Source organism: Sinocyclocheilus anshuiensis, unplaced genomic scaffold, assembly GCF_001515605.1.
Source record: "Sinocyclocheilus anshuiensis isolate Anshui unplaced genomic scaffold, SAMN03320099.WGS_v1.1 scaffold107, whole genome shotgun sequence".
Classification (NCBI taxonomy): Eukaryota; Metazoa; Chordata; class Actinopteri; order Cypriniformes; family Cyprinidae; genus Sinocyclocheilus; species Sinocyclocheilus anshuiensis.
The window spans coordinates 2,052,276-2,076,869 of record NW_015549584.1 but is presented as its reverse complement, the minus strand read 5'-3'; the positions used below and the strand labels follow the sequence as shown (position 1 = coordinate 2,076,869).

The window sequence follows — 24,594 nt, the reverse complement described above, 5'->3', positions numbered from 1 at the left end:
TATTTATGAATGATTTTAAATTCTACATTTTAAAGAAATTACCGGTATATGCTTTTTATGAAATGAAAAAGTAGTCAGCTGTGTTTTATGTCATTTATAATCTTTATATAATCAATACTCTGCAAAACAAAAAGAAGAAAAAATAGAAATGAACTAATTTTCCATTTCTCTATTTTACTAACAATCTCTCATACCTCATTTTCTCTTTCTTCTAAAGAAACTGCTTAAAACATCTAAGCCTGTACAGAGAAGTTATGTTCCCAAGTTGGGGAAAGAAGATGTGAAGAATAAGTTTGAGTCCATGCAGAAAGCTAGAGAAGAGAGAAACCAAAAGAGAAGTCAGGAGGAGCAAAAGAAACGCAGAGAGCAGTTCGTTAAAGAGAGAGAGTATGTTCGCAGGAAGCAAATGGTCAGTAGAGAAACGTGCCCATCAGCATCTTGTTTTGTCACTTCACTCACTGACTGCCCTGCCACTAACAATGCATAGTAGGAGATTTTGACTTGAGGTTAATGAAGATACTGCTTGCTGGGTATGCAGTGTTTGCATAAGATTTGGCATGCATCGATACCCGATTTCAGGTATTTAAAAGGATGTACACAAACCTTCTTATAAAAAAGCCTTTTATCAGTAAAACACCCCAGTATCTGTGATGCCTGCTTGCTGCATGCACACTCTACTGATCCCCTGCCTATGTCACGATTGATGGCCCAATCAGCATCCGCCCCTGTAGGTCATATGTGCCTTACAAGGATTAAGGTCTGCTTGGCTTGCTAGGACCAGCATGGTTTCTGATCCTGGATAAAACGGCTAACCCCACAACAACTGTCGGATCCTCCACAGATAAAGGAACTCCTCGCCTCTAGTGATGAAGAGGAAGAGGTGAAGCCGACGAAGATAGAAAAATCGTATGTTCCTAAGATTACAGGTAGGGTGAAATGAGACAAACGGAGGCATATCGAATATTCGATTTTAGGACTGATCCAACTTAATCTTTGTAACAGCCTTTTAATCCTGTTATAGACACCAACTGTCGGCTTTCTGTCCATTCACAGGCAGTGTGAAGGGGAAGTTTGCAGAGATGGAGAAACAAAGGCAGGAGGAGGAGCGGAAAAGAACAGGAGAGGAGAGAAAGAAGCGAGCTGCACAGGAGGCCATAGAGAAGGCCAAGATTCAGAGAGAGCTGGCCAAGAAAGCCGAGGAGGTGAGTCAGTGTGTCATGATAACAGGCTGTGGCTACAGGAGGATGCTTTTAATGCGACTTTGGCAGTCGGCTGCTTTATCAGGTCTACTATTAGAAAATCTCCACCAAAGTGTCTGTAATCACTCAGGAAATCCTCTGATATAATGTAAAGTACTATTTTAAAATCTAGCAATATATGGAAGTGAAATCAAATCATGGAATGGATTTATATCATAGAACAATAGAACCTGCAGTGACAGGCAAGGTAAGACATTCTCATAAACAACCAAAGTTAAACATTATTAATATAGTGGTTTCATAAACTATGAGTTGTATTAAATAATTTGTATCATCATTTTATTTTATGTATTTAATCATTTTTTATTTTAATTGTTTAAATATATATAAATATAATATACATTTTGATTAATAAAATGGCCCACTGTTAAAAATCACACAAACAAACTTTTTGTTCAAGTGTGATTTTTCAAGCATTTTTGTTAATGCATTACCTAACATGAACTAACAATGAGCAATGTCTTGTAACAGCATTTATTAATTTTATAAAAAAAAAATTAATTATCATGCTAGTTCACAGTTAATTGTTAACAGCTACAGTACAACTGTTAAATGTTAAATATATTTAACATTTTTATATATTTGAGATTAACATTGAGTTAAATAAATACTGTAGAAGTATTGTTCATTGTTAGCTCATGTAAACTAATGTATTAACTGAAGTTAGTTTAACACGTTTATTCAGCAAGACTGCATTCGATTGATCAAAAGTCACAGTAACAACATAAACAATGTTACAAAGGATTATATGGCTGCTGAAAAATTCAGCTTTGCCACTGCAGGAATAATCATTACATTTTTAAATATACTAAAATAGAAAACAGGTATTTTAAATTGTAATAATATTTAACAGTATTACTCTTTTTACTGTATTTTGATCAAATAAATGCAGCCTTGGTGTGCATAGGAAACATTTCCAAAACATTAAAAAAAAAAAATCTTACCAAATTTTTGAACAGTAGTGTATAGAAACTGTGAAATGATATGTAAAATGTGTACAATGACGCCCAATTGACCTACTGTCCATTACAAAGACATGTCAGTTCACATTTAACATGGCACTGGGTGTTAAATTAAAGAAAATGCCACACTTTCTGGAGCCAGAGTTAACAAGCATGGACAACATGTGACTGCCAACTGTTTCCCACACCACTTGCAGGCCATGCTTTCTGACTGAATTAGCCATCCCATATCTCTGTCTAATATGACACAAATGAAGGCAACTGTGCCAGAAGAACGTCTTCTGCTGTCAGGCCTTATCTGAAACCTGTCTGGATGCTTGTCCATGACTGCAGAAATGTTGCAAGTCAAAGCAGTATAAATAATAATAAAAAAAAAATTCAAAAAATCCTAACAAAACAGGAAGACATTTCATCATACCTTTGTAATTCCACTGATAAAACTGTTATTTTTTCGGTTAGGGTGACTTCTTCACTTCTTCTTCATCACAGGATGGCGATGACAGCCTATTGGTACGAGTGGTGCCTGCAAAATCACAAAAACAGCCGGGAAAGATTAAGATCAACTTTGAGGACTTGGAGAAGAACAGAGAAGAGGAACTAAAGAAGCGAACTGAGGATGAAAAGAAGAAAAGATATGACGAAAACCGGCGGTCTTTCCGAGAGGCCAAGCGTCGCTCCATGATTGAACAGGTGGACGATGCAGATTCTACTCCCAAGGAGAAGGAGCCGGTGACCCCTGGTAAACTGCATCTGACCTTTGAAGAACAGGAAAAGGAGCGACAGGAGCAGCAGAGAAAACAGGCAGAGGAGGAGGCCCGACGCAGACGGGAGGAGGAAAGAAAAGCTTTTGAAGAGGCCAAGCTGGACATGGTGGGTAAATTTCCACAACCAGTAGATATATCGGTTTGCATATACAATATATAGAGTGGACACTTTTTTACTATTTGGACACTTAATGGAGTAGTTACCCAAAACTGAAAATTTGCTAAAGATTTACTCACCTTCAAGCCATCCAAAAAGTACTGTGAATAAGATTGTTTCTTTATCAGAACAGATTTGGAGAAATTTAGCTTTGCATCACTTGCTTACCAATAGATCCTCTGCAGTGAATGGGTGCTGTCAGAATGAGAGTCCAAACAGCTGATAAAAACATCACAATAATCCATAAGTAATCCACACGACTTCAGTCCATCAATTAATGTCGTGAAGCAAAAAGCTGTGCATTTGGAATAAACAAGAATTTTTTAACTTTAAACTGTTTAAAAACATCACAATAATCCATAAGTAATCCACACGACTTCAGTCCATCAATTAATGTCTTGTGAAGCAAAAAGCTGTGCATTTGGAATAAACAAGAAATTTTTAACTTTAAACTGTTCATTCCGGCTTCTGTCCTCTATCCATAATATTACTTTCTCCAATGTAAAAGTTGTCTCATTTAAATCAGGAGAGAAATATTCACAGATCAAGCACCATTTACAAGTGAAACAGTCCAAAACAGTTCTAAGCAAATATTGTGATATTTACAGTTAACGTAACGACTATCCATAATATTACTTTCTCCAATGTAAAAGTTGTCTCATTTAAATCAGGAGAGAAATATTCACAGATCAAGCATCATTTACAAGTGAAACAGTCCAAAACAGTTCTAAACAAATATTGTGATATTTACAGTTAACGTAACGAGCTACACTGGTGGTTATTCTGCAACAACCATGTGTAAACTTAAGGAGAAATTACTTAATATGCCCATAAAAAATGGCCTCAAGACCAGTTGGTTTAAAGTGGCTCAGAAAGTGAAGTTAGTTCTAAAAAATATATATATATATTTTGTATCTTAAAATTAAGACATTTTTAAATATGACTTCAGTGTCCAAAGAGTTTTTACAGTGGGGCCACTGTATATGTGTAATATGAATAATAATAATAAACTATTTATCACAGTCCCAGGATGATGAGGATACTCAGGATACAAATGAGGAGAAGGAAGAATTCAGACCTGGTAAACTTCGTCTCAGCTTTGAAGAGCTGGAAAGACAGAGGCTGGAAGAGGAACATAAGCGAGTGGAGGAAGAAAGGAAAAGACGCATCGAAGAAGAGAGAAAGGCCTTTGCCGAGGCCAGAAAGAGCATGGTCAGTTTGTGTGCTTGTGAAACAGCACCATGGTAATATCATGTTTGTTTTTTAATGTGTACTATGGTAACCATGATATTCTTTGACAGCATATATCAGTGTGATGTTCTGATCAGGCCTACGTAATATTTAATAGACATAAACTGCTCACTATTATTACAAAAGGTCATAGAAAGCATGTACGAAATGTCTAACTTGAAATATAATGGCTGCAATCTACAATCAGACAGAGATAAGGGATTACTGACTTGGCATAGTCGGACATGTAAGTTGGACGCCAGATCAAACGCTTGACTCCTCTTAACTCATTTTCCCCAAACCTAATATATTGATTCGCAGGTTGTAAATAGTGATGATGACATCCTGCTGGCCATGATAAACTCAGATGGGGCTAAACCCGGGAAGCTGGCCATCAGCTTTGAGGATTTGGAAAGACAGAGACGAGAAGAAGAGCAGAAAAGGAAAGAGGAGGAAGCCAAGCAACGCCTGGAAGAAGAGAAAAGACTTTTCGCAGAAGCTCGCAAGAACATGGTAGGACCATGCATGAGAACTTATTTGCACATGTACAGTGCATTTGCATGCACTAATTTATGATATGAACAAAACAAATCAACAATAAAAATCCATTAATGGGCTTATATTCAACATTCTATTCAGGAAACGGTTCTGCTTATTAATAATATAACATAAACATACATTATGCTGCATGTTTATTGTAATGCAATCTGCTCATTATATTTATATCATCTGAGCACATGTTGTCTCTCAGCTAACAACTGTTAACCGGTGTCAATTTCAATACATCAACTTACTTATGGTCTCTGATTCAATCTAAAACAATGAATTCAGATGCAAATGTGAACACATGTCCAAATCTCCAGTGTGCTCAAATGGTATACCTGCTGCAATGCTTGTCTGTTATGCTTTTCAAATTGTGTTTTTAAGAGCCCTGGATTGGATCAGGATAATTTGACTGGATATGGAGATAAAGAAGTAAGAAACATTTTTAAAAAGAAACAGCTATTCTGCTAATGTGAAGAATTGCCACAATGATTAATTATACAAACAAAAGAGGCTTAAAACAAGCCAAAATATTTTGTGGAACTAGACAAAATAAACATATATTGAGGATACTATACATTCTTAGAAAACAGGTCTTAAAGAGGAAGTATCATACATATTAATTCCAGTTTAGGTAATATTTCCCACTAAGTTCTACTTGTGCTATGGATAATGTTATTGCATGTTTTTATAGCACAATAAACTGTTTTTATAACTAAAAAGGTCAAAGAATATTGTATTCCTTGTGATATGACCTTTTTAAATATCTTGCATATTTTTGCTTCTCAAGCAAATGTGTCTTGTTTAAAAAATATTTTGATGTTTTTCTTGTAAATAAAACAAGATACCAATGCACTGTATAATCCTTTGTAGTGTAGAAAATATTAATATTCTGTTTTGAGTATTAGTACAGAACAGAATTAAGGGTTGAGTCTATGTTATGAGTTTTTGATTTTCACAGTAACAAGTCAAAAACTGTAATTATTGTGTATCATTCTGCGTTTTGCACTATACTTATTACAATTCAACTTTCTGTGGGATGTGGATCAAATTCAAATTCCAACTTATGAACTGAAGTCAATTCTTCAGTACTGAATTGTAAAGTAATATAATTATATACACCTAGCATTTAGAAATATATTCATGATGTTTGATTACCTGTTAACTTATTTTTATTATAAATTCAGCATGCTTAGTTATTATCAGTCAAACATAAGAAAAAGGATAACAGCAGGTAACACAGGAAAACTCTCGTTGCCTGCACAAGATGTATAATACATATGTTCATATGCAAATAAATATCAATCGCTTATGAGATGTTTGTCCCGTTCTTGTGACAGGTGCAGGATGATGATGAAACTCTGGTGAGGACAGAGTCACAGGAAGCAATCCACCCAGGGAAACTAGAAATCAACTTTGAGGAGATGCTGAAAATTAAAGAGGAGGCAGAGCGAAAACGCAAGGAGGAGGCCAGACGCCAGAAAATGGAGATGGAGAAGAAAGAGTTTGAACAATTGCGACAAGAGATGGGCGAGGTCAGCTTCATGTGCCAATAAAATTATCATTACACTTACAATTTCAATATGCTTCAATTATTTACATTGTTTTGTGGGTTTGATTCAGGATGAGATCAATGAAAGCTCTGAGGTGGTGAGCACAGAGTACGAAGAACTAACAAAGCTGAAGCGAACTGGCTCCACCCAGGCCAAAAGCCTGAAATCTAAGTTTGAGAAGATCAAGCAGCTCACAGAGGAGGATATCCAGAAGAAGATCGAGGAGGAACGAGCAAGAAGGAAAGAAATTGATGAGAAAATCAAGGAGAGAGAGGCAGAGCGCTGTCAGGAGGTAAAAGAACGAGGGAATTTCTCACATTTTCATTCCCGCTAAAGAGCAGCTCATTTGCATCAGCTTTTGCTCATTTCTTTCACAGGATGAAGATGAGGATAAAACAACTCCAGCTAAAGCAGAGGACGTCCCTTTCAGACAGAAAGTGGACATGCGTGCGCGATTTGAACAAATGGCCAAGGCCAGAGAAGAAGAGCAAAAGAGAAAGATCGAAGAGCAGAAATTACAAAGGATGCAATTTGAACAACAGGAAATTGACGCTGCTCTTCAAAAAGTAAACCTCTCCTGGGCTGCTTTGTTTAAGAGCTAAATGGTGGACCGACCTCAACACTAATGCATGGCAGAGCTGCATGCGTGTGATTTCTGTTGCTTTGCTGTTTTTTCCGAGTGTGAACACTTTGTCATGTGTCTTGTCAGAAAAGGGAAGAAGAGGAGGAGGAAGAGGGTAGCATCATTAATGGCTCCGCCGCCTACGAGGATGAAGAGGACCACGCCAGGTCGGGCGCTCCATGGTTTAAAAAGCCCCTTAAGAACCAGTCGGTGGTCGACGCAGAGCCTGTGCGGTTCACAGTGAAGATCACAGGAGAACCCAAACCAGAGGTCACCTGGTGGTTTGAAGGTGAGCTGCTGCCGGACTCTGAAGACTACCAGTACATTGAGAGAGGGGAGACCTACTGCTTGTACTTGCCGGAAACGTTCCCCGAGGATGAAGGAGAGTACATGTGTAAAGCCGTCAACAGCCGAGGAACTGCCGCCAGCACCTGCATTCTCACCATTGAAAGTAAGCTGCCCTCCGTCTCCACTAACCACCTGCATGCTGAGATTTCTTATGCCGTCTCTAACCTCGAACGGATCGCACGCTCCGCTTCCACTCGGTTCTACTTCTTCTTGTTCATCTGTGTCTCTCTGTCTCCTTGTCTTTCTCTTTCCAGCTGAGGACTACTGATGCTCTCCTTCTCTGGAACTTTCCCAGACTTTTATTTTTTCTTTTATAAAAGTTCATTTCTGAAGGTAGGGCCAAAAACCGGCCCTTTTTTTGCCATTCCTCCTGAAGATATGCTCAATGATGAAGTGCAATCTGTTGTTTACATTAGATGCTGCACTCACGGTTAACAAAACAACAACAACAAAAAATCCATATTTGGGATGAATTTGTGCCAAAAACACAGATACTGTTCCCATGATCTTCTAGCATAAATACATAGCATAGCTGAAAAAGAAATCCAGTTGATTAAATACAGTTGAGTATGTTCAAAATACAGCCACCATGTCACTGAGGAAGGATTTCATACCCATGTAATTGAATGAATGAGACTTTACTTGAGAGTTTGATTCAGTATCTGTAAAGGGGCTGTGGTTGCATTTTCTTTGTTAACCTCTGTTCAGACTCGGATGTTTTTTTCCCCCCACATTTTGATCTGAGTATTTAAAGGTTTGAATAAAATGTACACATGGAGCTTTCATAACCCCAGATGTTTCTATGTTAAAGAGTAGTGAGTAAATGAAATGTATGGACAGTGTATGTAGGTTAGCAAAAGGTGATTTTAGGTTTTAGGCAGAATATTTGTGTAATGTACAAAATTATAATAAAATTCATGAAACTGAAGTGATGTTGTCTGTTTTATGAACTAACAACTTTATTTATGATACTTTTCTTTGAAACAAAGTCATTAGTTAGAGACGAGGCCTGACGGATTCATCTGATTACTGTTTCAAATTGATTGTCTGTAAATATGCTATTTTTTTTTTGTTATTACATAATGCAAATTGGTTTGAAAGCCTTCCTAATTTGAATGTAAGTATAATGAAAATGTATTAAAATTCAACGAAAAAAACAACCGTTATTTTTAACTAGAAAAACAATGTTTCTCAAGACATGTTAGCTTGACAAAAATATAATTTTAAAAGCGTGAAGGCTCCAAATGTCAGAACAATAGACAAAACATAAATAAAAATAGAAAAGCTCTGTTTTAAGTGCCAACAACTCTCCAACCAGAATACTACAAAATGGTATTTTGTACTCACTTTTGCCAACACAAACGCATCAAAACTATTTTCTTCTTTGCAAACTGTAACGGTAATACATGTTGCCTCCGTAGGGAGGCGCAGCTGTGTCATTAATCCACGCACTATCAACAATGGTCTGCTGGTTTGAAAGCCTTCCTAATTTGAATGTAAGTATAATGAAAATGTATTAAAATTCAACGAAAAAAACAACCGTTATTTTTAACTAGAAAAACAATGTTTCTCAAGACATGTTAGCTTGACAAAAATATAATTTTAAAAGCGTGAAGGCTCCAAATGTCAGAACAACAGACAAAACATAAATAAAAATAGAAAAGCTCTGTTTTAAGTGCCAACAACTCTCCAACCAGAATACTACAAAATGGTATTTTGTACTCACTTTTGCCAACACAAACGCGTCAAAACTATTTTATTCTTTGCAAACTGTAACGGTAATACATGTTGCATCCGTAGGGAGGCGCAGCTGTGTCATTAATCCACGAACTATCAACAATGATCTGCTGGTAACTATAGCAACAAGGCAAAAAGCTAGACCGCTAGTTAGCAAGCCTCTGCACATATCCTTACCTCATTTATCCCCCAGTCAGTTCATAAAACAATAAAATGCTATGCTGAAAATGCAGTAACGGCGTGTAGATGAAAATATGACTTATGCCGACCGACAGTATTCGATGTGTGTGAAGTTTGTTTACGTCGAACTAGCCAACTTGCTATCTTGTTCCCATATTTACCGCTGTGTTATTGTGATCCATGATGGGCGAAGATGTTGAGGAAGTCTCCGCGTCTCTAGTACGGGAATATCTCAGTCGAAAGGTAGGTGACAGATCAGTTTCATTCAGTTTATTCTATTTGGAAGACTTGTAAACATGGTACACATGCTAACGTTCCTGTACCACTCAAAGCAGCATTGTAGGTGATCTTTAAACATATTTACTTAGTATGATATACATATTGTGTGTATTAAAGGTAGATTTCTTCTGTAAATTTGTTTGTTCTCTGAGAGATTGCTCTGGTTGGATGATGAAATGTACTTGCAGGGCCTGAAGAAAACCATAGCTTGTATGGATGAAGGGCTTCCACGAGCTAATTCAAGCATTAATAACAGATCAGATCTGCGCAGAATACTTCACCTTGAGGGCCTTTACAAAAAGAATAAGGTATCAAAGTGATCAACAACTGTACTTAAAATATCAAGAATGTTGAAAAAGCAGAGAGTTCATAAAATGCATTTATTTGTGTTTAGACTGACGAACATCCCTTGAAGTCAATGTTGGAGATGATTGTGAAGGACAGAATGAGTGAAGGTGGCAAAACCAAAGCACGCCGACATGGTGACAATCAAACCACATCCAGTTCCTCCATAGACACGACTGGGAATGTTAAGAGAGAGGAAGATTTTATGGAAAATCTGTTGTGTGACAGTCCAAGGTATTTATTTATTTTACAAAAATCCAGTGTGTTCATTTGTTTGAGACTTTCAAGATCTGTTGAAAGCAATAAACATTCACCTTTTACGCAGGTTATCTGAAAGCAGTGTGTCACAAGTTATTGTGCCTTCCCAAACGCCTTCTGAAAAGCTGCACAAGAGCTTTGCTCTTCACCCTGAAAGTGAGAGAAGTATGTACTGTTATCGTCTAGCCAGGATAGTCTCTTAACAGTATCGAAAGAAGGATTTCCCTCTGAGAAAAAGGTCGTAGACACTGACAGCCAGAAGAACAGAAGTAGCAGGATAAGACGGGGCATTATGTCAGGTCCCATTGCCAGCTCCTCGCAGGTGATGAATGTTGATTAAGTTAATATTAATTTGTTTAAAAAGCTATTTGTTTAATTTATTAAACGGCATTGCATTGCTTAATTTTCTTTAGGAAAGTAACAGGAGGCGTCTAGCTCGAAAAGCAACGCCATCTGTTATAGCAACACTGGAGGACTGTAAAGAAGCAGCATACTGGACAAATGGTGTCAATACTACAAATACAAAGTCTATCCCATTAGCCCCTCTTGAGAGCAGCATGTTTTTTAATTTACATACAGGAATCATAGACCGTAGTGGACATGAGAGGACGTCAGATGTCAAACATCGCTTGTAAGTTTGTTTGAATATGCCCAATACTTAACCTGTGTCTGAGAAACCTACTCTACATATTTTACGTAAACCTTCATTTGAAAAATTTATTTGAAAAATGTCAAAAGCTTTTTATTTTTGAGGCATTAAAGCAGTTATATCAGTTCAAACTCTAGAGGTGAAAGGTGGGAATGATTCTAGGGGCCCATAGGTCCAGGGGGACACACAAAAGTTTCTGAATTGTTTATTTAAAAAGATAAGGGGCCCAGAATTTCTATCCACAACTTTGAATGTAGGCATGAAATCCCTTATACGTAAAACAGTATGGCTCTAAGACTATGAAATTTGGGATGGTAAAAGAGGCTGTTGGTATTAATTCTCAGCTGCAATATGTCAAGTGTGTGATTATTAACTTTTATTGTTTCCTCTCCAGAAAGAATTCGGCACCCAGCCAAAAACTGGATGGAAATGGTTTTGGGTAGTGCACCTCAAATCTTCAACAGATTACATTTTGTATCATAGCCAATACACTAGTAGCTGTTGTATTGCTTTAAAATAAATGAAGTGCTGTTTTTGCCCACATTAAATACTTGTGCAGTTGTCCACTTTTAATATTTATTTTCCCAATCCTATCATTTTGAAATCAGTGCAACTAAAATGTGCTTTAAAACAATCTGTTATTCAAAATTGTATAGTTTTGAGACGCCTCTCATTCTTTTTTTTAATTATTATTTTACAGATGACATAGAGGATGAGGAGAGCCTGTATGATGTTTCTAGAACAACCATGCCAGCACTTAGTTTGGACAAGACTCCCATGGACCAGATGACTGCCACTGTAATTGTATTATCATTTTAACTTCCTCAAACCATTATCTGTGATTTCAGGCCAGTCTGATATGATATCTGTGCTCTCGTGTCTAACGCAGGCTCTGAAGGAGATCATCTTTGGTTCTTCTATGGCTTGTTTCACTGAGGAGTGGAAACAACAGAATTTTACCTTTTCAGATACTCCTGGTTTGAAGTATGGGATTGTACAAAAGAAGGTACAGTATTCCAGACAACCTCAAGATTTACTGTAGTTTTGGTGTGTAAACCTTTGCGTTATGAGATCTTCTGGGGTTGTTTCATCAGGGAGGACCATGTGGAGTCCTTGCAGCAGTTCAAGCTTGTGTTCTACAGAAGCTTCTGTTTGAAGAATCGAGCAATGACTCATTGGAGGAGTGCATATGAACATCAGTCATATTTTTGCTCATTTTTCTGTTGAAAGATTAGATATTCTTTTTTTATTATCTCGATAATATCATTTTCATAGCTCTTATTGATCTCAGATATATTTGCATTTTTATACAAAATATTGTCTCAATTTTTTTAAATGTCACCAGGAGACTGGAGGTATCAAATATTTTAAGGACAAAATGTCTGTCTCGGGCTTTGGCTGACATACTATGGAGAGCGTGGAATATGAAGAGAGCCACAGTCGCAATGTAAGTGTCACACATTTAGAATTGTCACTTCTATTTACAAACCCATTGTTCATTTCTCAACCGTAAAGGACCTGCCCCCACAGAAACACAGGAAGAAGTCTGTTCACCCCGATTGAACGCTACAAATCAGAAATGATAGAAATGGTAAGGTCATTTTTTTGACCCTTAAATTGCCTTCTAATTGCTTCTTAATCTTTTTATGACTACATATTTCTCTTTTGTTAATAGATTTTTTTTCATATTCCGCATAGATAATGTACGTCACTGTGGAGACCTTAGATGATCTCACTTTAGTTCTTGAGCAGCATGTTAGACAGGTAAGTCTGCACTTAAATGCCTCATGATGACACATCCCATATACTTGATTTCTAATACTTGTAGAATATATATTTTCAAAAAGGTATGAAAAAAATAAATTTTAAGATTCATTATGTACAATATTGTTAAATATTTATTTGTTTTATATACACAGTGTTACTATTATTGTTTATAATATTGTTATTTATATTTATAATGTTTAAATGTGTAAACAAGATTTGTATTTGAGCACATCCAGTGATAGTCTTGAAGCATTTGAAGTCATATATCACCTGTTTAATAGCTCTTAATGTGATTGATGATGGCAATTAGTAGCAGTTTTCTTTCTTCCTTTTAGTTTGAGTCTGGTCCCTTTGGCTGTATTTTGCTTACCGTCTCTGCCATTCTTTCCAGAACTATTGCAATGTGAGTTTCCACCTCTTTAACTCAGTGCAGACTGTTTACTTTCATATATTCACAGAGCTAATCGATTTTGTTTTTTGTGATTTAGTATACAAAGTGATATGGATGTGCCAACTTCCACCCTCATCGGAGCTCACGGCTACTGCACACAGGTTTGCCATATTAACACTTTACAGTCCTTATCCTGATACACATATGCAAGCATTTGATTTTTCTCTTATTGGACACAGTGTTGTTTGATTTTTGTTGTACAGCTCCAGTGTGTACAGTGCTCTGATATGATCAAGTCATTAAGTCTTATATTTTCCCTTTCATTTTTCTTAAGGAATTGGTAAATCTTTTGCTTTGTGGACGGGCAGTTTCAAACGTCTTTGATGATGAAATGAAGCTTGATTCGGGAAATGGAAATTTTACATTTCTGAAGGGAATTAAAGCACGTTGTAATATTGGGCTGCTGTCTTTATTTGAGCACTATAATATATGTAAGGTAATAAGGCTTCAAACACTCTTAACATATACTTAGATATTATATCCAAATTTCTTATATCTTAAATATCTTATAATATTAGAAATCTTATCTTATATTTCTTATATATATATATATCTTTGATCTCTACACAGACTGCAACATGTCCTCATGACCAATCAGAATCACCACTGCAGAGCAAACTATCAGCTTCAATGGTAAGATGTCAGAAACATTTAGACATTTATTTTCAAGTTAAATTGTCAGGTTTTCAATAATAATGTTTATTAAGCAGCAAATCAGCATATTAAAATTATTTCTGACACTGAAGACTGGAGTAATGATGCTGAAAATTCAGCTTTGCATCACAGTAATAAATTTATAATAGAAAAATAGAAAACAGTTATTTGAAATTTCAATAATTATTTTCAGTTATTTCAGTTACTGGATGCATTAAATTAATATATTAAATACAGTCTTTGTGAGCTTATATTTCTTATATATATATATATCTTATATATATATATATATATATATATCTTATATATCTTATATTTCTAGATTCCTCTCTTTTTAAAGGTTGGATCTCACCTGAAAACGCCCAAGTTTCCAATTTGGGTAGTGTGCAGTGAGAGTCATTTCAGTGTGCTTTTTTGCCCCTCTGAAGACCTGGCAACCGATCACTGCAAAGAGGAAGAGTTTGACTTGTACTATTATGATGGCCTGGCCAACCAGCAGGAACCAATTAGATTAACAGTCTGTGAGTCTCACACACACAAAACAAACACTGGTTGTATTATCCGTAGGATTTGAGAAAAACAAAATCAACACAACCTTTGCACACTTGCTTTGTAATTAGGGTTTATTATAAATCAGTATTAAAAGGCCTTGTGTATTTTGTGTCTCTGAACAGATCCACATTCTGCTGCTGGTGCTGCTCAGAATGACAACGCAGACAGTGATCTCATTTCTCCACTGGAGCTTTGCACCAGGACGAAGTAAGTCTTTTATTTCATCAGTGCTTAGAAGTGTATCTCTTGCTTATCAGAATGTTTTCTATAACATGTAATTTTGATATTGTGAAATACAAATATGTGGCGATATTAATGCTTCAAATATGTCTTACAGATGGAGAAATGCAGTGGTCAGCTGGAATAATACAGATCCCATTCTTTGATAATGCACGTAAAGGAGATTTTTTATTTGACCCCGTATGATTTTATCTGGTCTTAAACAAATTTCAAGTAGGTTTTATATTTATATAGGTTTAGTATTTATTTTGTCTTTTATGATTGCTGCCATTCTCAATATTTATAGTATTTTCATCAGTCTGCTGCCCCTCTTGCTTGTTTTATACTTTATATTTATGTCTCTCATTGTGTCACATTGACAGTATGGCATTAGGAACTGTTATGCTTTGACAGACTTTTTTTACTTTATTCAAATCATGATTAAATTATCAGAGAACGACTTGTGATGTGTAAATAATTGGCATTGTTCACTCTCTAGTAATTAAAGGGTTAGTTCACTCGAAAATTAAAATTCTGTCATTGTTTACTCACCCTCATACCGTTCCAAACCTATCTAAATGACTTTTTCTTCTGAGGAACACAAAAGAAGATATTTTGAAGAATGGCCATTACATTGTGGACAAAAATCAGACATCTCTAAAAATGTATTCTTGTATGTTCCACTGGAGAAATTCATATGGTTTTTGGAATGGCATGAGGGTGAGTGAATTTTCAATTTTTGGTTAACTATCCCTTTTACTGTGTGCAAGAAAAAGATTTCTAATGAGGATATACAGTGTCATTTTATGCAAAGAATGCTTTTGTTGCAGTCTGTCCCAAAAAGAGGACCCTTGCATGGTGAAGACTCTTTGGCTTACTAAAATGTCACAAAAAATGCATTTCAAATATTAAATCTTCTTTGAACTGGATCAATGAATTATGCCAGAGCTCTCTTCATTCTGCTTATGGCATTAGAGGACAGTTTACTCTCTATGTTTGTTCATTTATTATTTCTGGTGTAGTATTTCTGTCCTAGTAATGTTATCATCATATGACTATAATTAGTCATTGTAATTTAGAAGTATAATTTTTAATTAGTAGTGACATAGTATTGTAAACATGCTTTATATAGAAAAGCAACTGACTTCAAATGTTACAATTCTATGAAATAATCACAGCCCTATAGCAACAAACTGAACTAAGCAATACTCATTTGTGCACATGTAAAAGAACAAAGTGTAGAATATATTAATAGCATAAGTTGATCAACACTATAACCCCGTTACAAGATGTTTGCTTGATCATTAATCATATTTTGTCAATACACAAACAGTCTTCGTGATACAACACAGAAGGTTTAACTGGAAACCTGCAAAAACAGATTGAAGCAGTTGATGACTCACGAAATGTGTTCATATGGCACACATAACTGAGCACATAACATCCACCTCTCACCAAAATAGGGCTGAATAGCCATGCATTTTGGGTAGTAGTTTTGGTTGAACCTTACACATCAGTGATCACTCAAGGTCTCATAGTTGGCTAATAGTCAACAACTGCAGCTGAGGTTAGAGCTTGAACTAAGAGCTGATTATGTGAGTTTTGATGCTATATTGCACATATGCTTGGAATTTGAGATAAGCTTACAGCATAGTGGAAATCTTAGACTGATAACACCAATGTAAACACAAATATTGCATTGTTTTTCCACCAATCAAGTGTTTATTGTAACGCAAACATTCCAGATCTTATAAACAGACATGCATTTTAAAGGAAGTATTTCCTGGCAAAAGTATATCGTACTTTTACAACATCTGGCTCACTAAGTAACTCATTCACTTTGATCTGTCTTTTTCCTTCCACACAGCTAAATTGCATCACTCCACGCAAACATATCGCTGTGCTGTGGAACTTCCAACTAGATTCCGTCCCGCAGCTGAAAGTGCAAATATATTTTCTCTTACAAATAAAACTCATAAACGGCCATGTCTGAAGGTCCGATTTAGTGTCCTTACTAACTGACAGCTAAATGTAAATCAGTGACACTGAATTCTCTCTCTCTCTGTGTGTGTGTGTGTGTGTGTGTGTGTGTGTGTGTGTCACAGTACTCAAACTGTCCTCAAGGTGCCTCTGTTGTGTCATGAGTCCAATTTAAATCACAAATGTTTGTATGGAAAGTAAAAGCGCTCTGTCTGAAAATAATTAGAATCAGAAGTTACTGGTTTGACAATGACAGTTCCTGTTCACTTTCTTTTCTCTACACTTTTTTATTTTTGCGCTCAACTGCAACATAGCAATGTTCATAATCCGTACAGAATGACATCTCAGACAATGGTCCTGATGTTATCATATGTTATTCTCCTATCCAAGGCTCCCAATCATTTTATAAGGGCCATCTGGTATTTTATTTTTAGGCCCATGATAATGGAACAATTTCCACCCACACATGGTGATGTCATAAATATAGAAAGTATCGGTCGTTAACCCACCATGGGGATATATTACTCAACTGACATCATTTAGAAGTGGTAAGGAATCTAGTTAGCTGTTTCTGACGTTAGCCCGTAGGGGTTCCTGTCAATGGTAGACTCAATATTATGTGTTCTGCTTTTATCAGGTGTAATCATTTAAGAGCTTTTTATGCTCTATGTACATTTTATTATTTGAATTTCCCTTTTGAGAGGGCATATATACCAACCTTATGTTTAATGCAAAAGCGAGGTGCGGGCATTTGTAAGTTGAATGTGCACGAGACTTCCGGTGTCATCAGTTTCGAGTTATTTAGAACATTGATTTTGAAACTTGTGAATCCTTTAGAATCGTTAGAAAACAGAATCGCGATTCATAAATGAATAGATTTTTATGTGCACCCATTGTACTGCAGTTACTAATGTGGTTCGGGTTGAATTAATCACTGTGGTCAGTTACGTCTGATCAAAACGCAGCAAAGATGCTTCTTGATTCACAGATTTATTCCACTAGCATGTACAAACATGTGGGTGTTTGTGTGGTTCTACAAGACAAGTAGAAACAATTGTATATATCAGTACTTAATATTCACCATAGCATAACAATTCAACAAACAATAGCAAAAGTTAACAATATTAATAGTTAGAAAGACATTAGAACATATCCTGAAATAATATATTTCACTTTCAGTACCTTATGTATAAGTTATTATAGGTATGTGCATGCTGGTTGATCGGCCATATAGGCCATATTAGTTAACTCAACGAAACTTAATTATGGTGTTAACCCATAAACAACAAGTTAAATATGATCAATAAACATAGAAACGTACTTTTAGATGCATGCACACGATTAAACACCACTAGAAATGAGGAAAACTCTCGTGCACTCCACACTCTATGGATTTATACCAACAACTGATGATTCTTATGACGCACTTCTCCACTTTACAGCACATTCTAGCATACTCCGTAATTCCTCAAGGGGGCAGTAACAGTCCACAGTCATTGAATAGTCCAACACATACCAATATAGCTCTATTACCTAAGAGTATCTGAATACAGAGACCGTTGCAACACCCATAGTTTTCTCTTCCTCTTCTATAAAGCAGAGCAGCATGGACTCGCCCCCTTTGCTGCCTTTTCCGAGTGCGGGGTTTATCAGGGTTTGTGATGTCACGAACCCGGGAAGTAACTCGTTGTAGTCCCTACGAGCCGTTTTTTTAGGCATTAAACCGCCAGAATTTTAAAAGATGATATCTCCGTTTGCATTGAACTTTCAGCTTGGTAACTTTGCAGATATTGTTTATGCTAAAACAGCAACATTACACACTAACTAATGTTAAAAAAGTGAAATCACAATCAACCACCCTTTAAAAACTACCTAAAACACTGAAAATATAGCAGTTGTAAATGTCCCCAGTGTAACCATACATTTTAACATGAAATATAATATTTAAAATCCTCCAGAAATCATTTTTATTTAGCATTTTTGTGTACCTCCATATCCAATCTGTGCTTTAAATACATTTATTTCAAAATAATTTTATAATATTTTGGATAAAATACACATTTTAGTCGTGTCCCCAGGTTTTCACTCAGTCCTGTTACCCTAACACATTCCCCCCTCTGAAAAACTGGGAAAATCCCACAAGAACTATTTTCAACATGATAATGCAACATCTGGATCTTCTGAAGGCAATGAAAAGACCTAAAGCATGTGGTTATAAAGTTATTTTCTTTTCTGTATATTTGATGATATTGTAACGGTGGCTGGGAGCGTCATTATAAATATACTGTCCTGTTACCTAAATTATTTCTTAGATGTTACTTGTTTATTTTAAAAATACAAATCTTTGATGAATCACTATAATTTGCTGAATATTCTATTAGCATGTACTCCATGTGGCTAGATTATATGTATTTTTGTTAATTTTAACCTAAAATCTCAATTCTGTTACTTTCAGTCCTGTTACTCATATACTCATCCTATACTTATATATAGTAACTGAGAAAAAGTAACAGGAGTGAGTAGTGTCACCAGATTTATTAATGTAAATATGAGGCTACATCCATATTAATCTAGATAAATTTGAAAATGCATCTTTTTCAACGTTTTGGCTTTCTATCCACACTGAGACAATGCTTTTGAACAGAGAAAAGCTATGGTTGTTCCTGCATTGTTGTTTTATATTACATTCCTGCAAGTATGACAGAAAATGTACTTGAAATTTCTGTCCTGTGGCAATTATGTATTAGACTCATATGGAATGGCGTTTGAGTGTGAGCTGCACTATAAGAAAACAATATTCTCAGAAAAACTGAAAAAATATTATTTGTTAAGTTTATTATTTTTAATATCAATTTAAATATAATGGATACTCACCCAGTTTCATTCCTGTTACTAAATAGTTTTTTCTTTAAAAAATAAAGTTAAACCACTATTTTTAAAATTAAGTTTGGCCCATAATTTATCCCATTGTTTAATAAATTGCATCATAGAAAATTGATATTTGAAAATTGAAAATTAAAAATTATAAGCTTGAGGTTTGAATCGCCTTTAAAATGAAAAATGGGTTTGTGTACTTTAGAAAAATACACCTTGTTTAGATAAAGTGTTTTTTATGATAATCATTTTTTGACCATGAACCAAACAATTTATTTAAAATAAACACCTGCCTGAGGGAGAAATGAAGGAATTTGTTGACATATTTTTAAACATGCTTTTTAAAAGACATTAGAGTTTTGGTAACAGGACTGAGAAAAATGCATCCATCTTCCACTTAAAAATTGTGTAAAAAAATAAATAAAGTTACATGAGATGGACCAGTACAGATTTTGAATAGTTAAATATGTGTATTACTAGATTCAGTCTTTAAAAAAGATTTTTTTAAAGAGTCTTTTTTAAAAGAGTTTTGGAAGCAATTGGCACCCATTTGGTGGAATGGCCCAGCTTACTTCCGCATTGCGAAATAAGGTGGATATATTTAGTGTTACAGTTTTTCTCAATTGCTTTGGCACATTTTTCGAAAATCAATAAGAAATTCCAATCTGATGTGAACAAGAAGCTAATTGTTCAGAGATCTGAACTTATTGTTTCGGGAAAAAAAGTTTAATTCGAGAATTGAGCCAAAGCAATTGAGAAAAACTGTAAGAGTTTGCTCCCAAACTTGCCTTGTTGCCATTATGTCTTCATGGATGAAGAATACTGACATCACCTGTCTCTTTTCATTCATGCCTGAGTATCACAAGCCAACAGGCGCAAAATGAGTGGAGGTGGTGAAAGATTCCCGTGTGACGTGTCAGGAAGGAGGAAAGGAAGATTTGGAAACCTGACAAATAACACGTCCTGAGGAGAAAATCTTTTTTTTTTCTGTAGTCATGTGCATGCACTTTGGGACCAATAATACCTGAGGCCCCTATTGAACATCAAAAGAGTTTAAATGCTAATGCCACTGAATGGCAACCCAAGTTAAGTGCTGAATTAATTACAGTTTTTCTCAAAATTTGTATAAATACAAATGTTCATATACTTTTTTTTTTCTATGTACTATTGACTCTTCTCAACAAATATCAGATTTTTTTTTTATAAAGCCTTAATTTCCATGGTTGACTGTCATGGTGAAAAAACAACTAAACATTTTGACCAGTGTGGCTCACACGATGAGACAAATGCTTTATATTTTGGGGGCCTTGGCCAAATTACTGACACGATAACTAGGTTTTGAAGCATGAATGAAATGTTTTGGGTGAGTATCTACATTTTGCAGACATGCAATAAAGTTCTGAAGTTCCAGCAAACAGTTGTGACATTTGCACTCACAGTTTAGAGAATGTTAAGATTGTTTCGAAAAATGTGCCAAAGCAATTGAGAAAAACTGTAAAAGACAGCCTGTCTGTAAGATCTTTCACTTCGCATGTCAAAGTATTTGTCTGGGTGATATTGATTTGAGTGTCAGCTAATTCATATTCATGTTTTGTATTTCTCCTAAATTGGTGTTAGTCATAAACTGGCAAACACAAAGCTTGGCCCTGCCCCCTCTCACTGATGTATGAACCATAAATCGTTAGACCACACAAAATAGATCAAGGGTCTTTCAGAAGGAGATGTGTGGGTTTAAAAAGAATATGGAATCAGCTATAAATAACAGGACAGGGCCCCTCAGGATCTTCTAATGGGATTAAAATGTTTACTTTGCAAAGTGTTGCCTCAGAGGCAAAATTATGGAGTATGTCATGTTTCATTTCAGTACAAGCATCCTTTCCTTTCCTCATCCTTTTTCTGAAGAATCTTTTTTTATGTCAAACTGGTTTCTATTATCATTATTTTGAGTGCAGCAGTTGTTAGACAAAAAGAGTTCAGTTCAGTTTTTTTCTTTTTGTATGTATGTATTTATGTATGTATGAGATAGATAGATAGATAGATAGATAGATAGATAGATAGATAGATAGACAGATAGATAGATAGAGAGAGAGGTTGGTTGGTAAGATTTTTTTTATCTCTACGCTCACTAAGGCTGCATTTATTTAATCAATTATATACAGTAAATACAACAGCCTACTATTGTACAATTTTATTACATTTTAAAATAAATCCGTTAAAAAAATGTATTTACTTCTGTGATGGCAAAGCTGAATGAGCACATGATCTTTCAGAAATTTATTTTTTTTTATTTTTGGAAACTGTGAGACTTTTTCAGGATCCTTTTATGAATTGAAAGTTCAAAAGAACAGCATTTATTTCATATCTATCTATCTATCTATCTATTGTAACAATTAAAGCCTTTACTGTCACTTTTGAATAAAAATTTTAGTTTATTTACAAAAAAAACCTTATGATTGCATTCACCAAGATCAACCATTATTAATACTTTTTTATTTATTGATTGGAAATATATCACCTACAAATCAACATTTGATGTCAAACTAGCTAGCCTCAGCTAACTTTGTATAAATCTTTGATATATTCTGTCTGGTATATTCATGTGCAATTTGAAACCCCAAAGTATTAGTAGAAAATAAACACTCACATATTTAGTTTGACCTCCTGAACTATACAGTCAACATTTTCTAAAGGTTAAGCATCATTTTTCACTGATTTGCAAGAAAAGGTAAAAGTACTTAATTTTTAAAAAGTCCTATTTTAGGCCATAGCCTACGTCGTTTTCGTGGAAAGTGCCTCCTCATACACTTAGGCTACTGAACACATGTTTGCATGTAAATGCAGAATGTTCAGCCCCTAACGTTGAATCAGTCACATTTTAAATACATCATAATTATTTTAGTGTGTGAATGTGAATCACACATGGAGTATAGATTCAGCAGGAAGAATCTATCGAAGTCAATAGGTTTGGGTCTTGCTTTTAATAGACAGGTCCACATCACTCTCTGGTGAGTCACTGAGGATGCGTCAAGAATCATGACCAGGGAAACTATTGGACAAAAAGTCTCTTCAATTCATCACTTCATGAATGGAGCCGGGGCTCTTCGGTTCAATGATGAAGAACTCTGAATGCCTTTGTTAGACTTATCTCCGGACAGCTTGCCGGTAACTGGAGGATTGTGTGTTTGGGTGTAATTGTGTTAGAACCCTCCCACATATCCTCCCTTGTGCGTCTTCTGTCTCGTTCTTTAATCTCCGCTGTTTGTCTTTGTGATAAGTGATATCCCGTTTCGATCACGATAGACTGTTTATGCCCACCTGATGAGAAGAAGGCTCTGTAACGGCCCCGGTGGAGCCACCTTATTTATAGCGTCGGAATCAAATTAGACTGTTTGTGAAAGCCTAAGATACCTGCCATTTTGACTCCGCAATAATCTCAGTCTGAAGTGATGTATTGATGCTTTCAGACAGAGTCCTAATTACGACGCAAGCCGTCAATTAGCGAGGGATGCATTTGAAGATTAAAAAAAAAAAAATGGCTGAATTGTTTGTTGCCAGACATTTAAAGTCACTATGTCTGAGGATTTATATTCCCTCTAGAGCAGTAAGCCAACTGCTATTTCATAGAAGGCTCTAAAAACCACTCAAACCATGTCACACGAGATAACAATGATGAATGGTGAAGGAAAATGACTTCCCGGTATTACTTTCCCAGATTTTCACTGAGGAGCGCTGGAGCGAGAATCCCATTTTTTGGCAGAAAGCTGGTGGCGTCAGCGACGTAAAACGTTCATAAATTCACATTCATCAAAATCTGTGGAGAGGGTTTTGGTTTATTAAGAACACTTAAAAGGGGTCATATCATGAAGAATCAAGCTAATCTTTTGATCTAGATCTTTTGATTGCTATTTAGAAGCTTCCTTCCAAAATGAAGCAGTAAGATTAATTGATAGGCTACTAATCTGCAAAAAAAAAAAGGAAACTTTCTGACGTCATATAGGCTAGATGAATACATTTGAAAATTCACATTACACGTCAATGACGTCTGCTTTTACTCATTGCACATGCAAAGTAGTGTTAAGGAGTCTTAAAGGCACAGCAGCCAGAAAAGTAATATAAAAATGTATCAGTTTACGTCATTCTAGGGTCAGAGAAAGAGTGGGAAATGTTCATCAAAAACTCGAAAAATTAAAGAAAAAAATTGCGTTATAAATGAACCTGGAACTGTAAAAAAAAGGCATATGACCCTTTAGACAGAATGAAAGACAAATATGTCTGATAAGCAAGATCCTGTCATGCATTTGCCATACTAATTATTTTGATAAGTTTTCAGAGACATTCTGGCGTGAGAATTTGTAGCACTGTGAGTTCTGGCGCAGCATTCAAGTGGTCGCTTTAATATGTTTATGTCACACTCTAAACAAAAATTAAACAGCTCAAGGCCACATTTCATGTTTGTGTTAATAACCATCCAGATCAGATCAGGGAAATATTTGATTACGATGGAGATATAGATAAAGCCACAGTTTTAGTGGATCTCAAAAGTATCTTATTTGCATCGTTTTAGTAACACCAACAGAAGGGGAAGACAAAATGTTTGTCATTTCTAATATGAGAACAGGATCTCCAAGAGTGAATATTCTATGTTTATTTGCTCATTTGAAAGGGTCCACTCTTGTTTGTGTGCTTTACTTTTAAGACTTTCTCATATGGAGTCTTACTCCAGTGCTAAAAAAGACACACTGTAGCCATGTTGTATCTGCAAAGCTGTTGAAAACAAACAGATAAATTACTTTAATCCAAGACAAAGTCAAGATAAGCAACTTTCGAAATCCTCATAAACAATTACAGAACTATGACTCTGAACTGATCTCTACTCTAAAAATAAATACATACATACATAAAGTAAAAATAACGGTGCAAATCAAATCGCATGACAGCACATATAAAGAAGTATTATACAAGCATGTAAGCAATTAAGTCAAACAAGACATTTAAGGGTGACAGAGACTTGGTGCCCACCGTTGGGATATATGAATGTGATATTGTGAGAGATTTATGATCTTATGTTCCCCCTGATACAGAAGAAATGGGTTGTCAGCTGTTATGAAATCTGCTCAATTACTGCAATGGAGCAGATTTCATAATAGCTGACAATCCATATTCCAATCAATCATCCAACAAAATAAGCTAAAAGAAACCCAAAATATGATG

The 24,594-nt window shown here is 35.6% G+C and overlaps 1 protein-coding gene and 1 pseudogene across 3 annotated transcripts in view; both read left to right on the top strand.

The window, feature by feature from the left end:
* The window catches only part of nexn (nexilin (F actin binding protein)), a 10,924-nt gene extending 2,573 nt beyond the window's left edge, over positions 1–8,351 (top strand). For 2 of the 3 annotated variants that reach the window (XM_016446224.1, XM_016446223.1), the window contains exons 3-13: positions 218–409; positions 842–926; positions 1,054–1,202; positions 2,711–3,091; positions 4,166–4,354; positions 4,694–4,885; positions 5,300–5,347; positions 6,256–6,450; positions 6,539–6,760; positions 6,846–7,034; positions 7,178–7,696. In XM_016446224.1, the coding sequence (XP_016301710.1) occupies positions 218–409; positions 842–926; positions 1,054–1,202; positions 2,711–3,091; positions 4,166–4,354; positions 4,694–4,885; positions 5,300–5,347; positions 6,256–6,450; positions 6,539–6,760; positions 6,846–7,034; positions 7,178–7,696 (2,361 nt within the window). Of the gene's footprint in view, positions 1–217; positions 410–841; positions 927–1,053; positions 1,203–2,710; positions 3,092–4,165; positions 4,355–4,693; positions 4,886–5,299; positions 5,348–6,255; positions 6,451–6,538; positions 6,761–6,845; positions 7,035–7,177 lie in introns of all 3 variants that reach the window. The other variant, XM_016446225.1, reaches the window with a different exon arrangement.
* A 932-nt stretch (positions 8,352–9,283) lies between these two features.
* Positions 9,284–15,092, top strand: LOC107657854 (protein FAM188B-like; annotated as a pseudogene).
* The last annotated feature ends 9,502 nt before the right edge of the window (positions 15,093–24,594 follow it).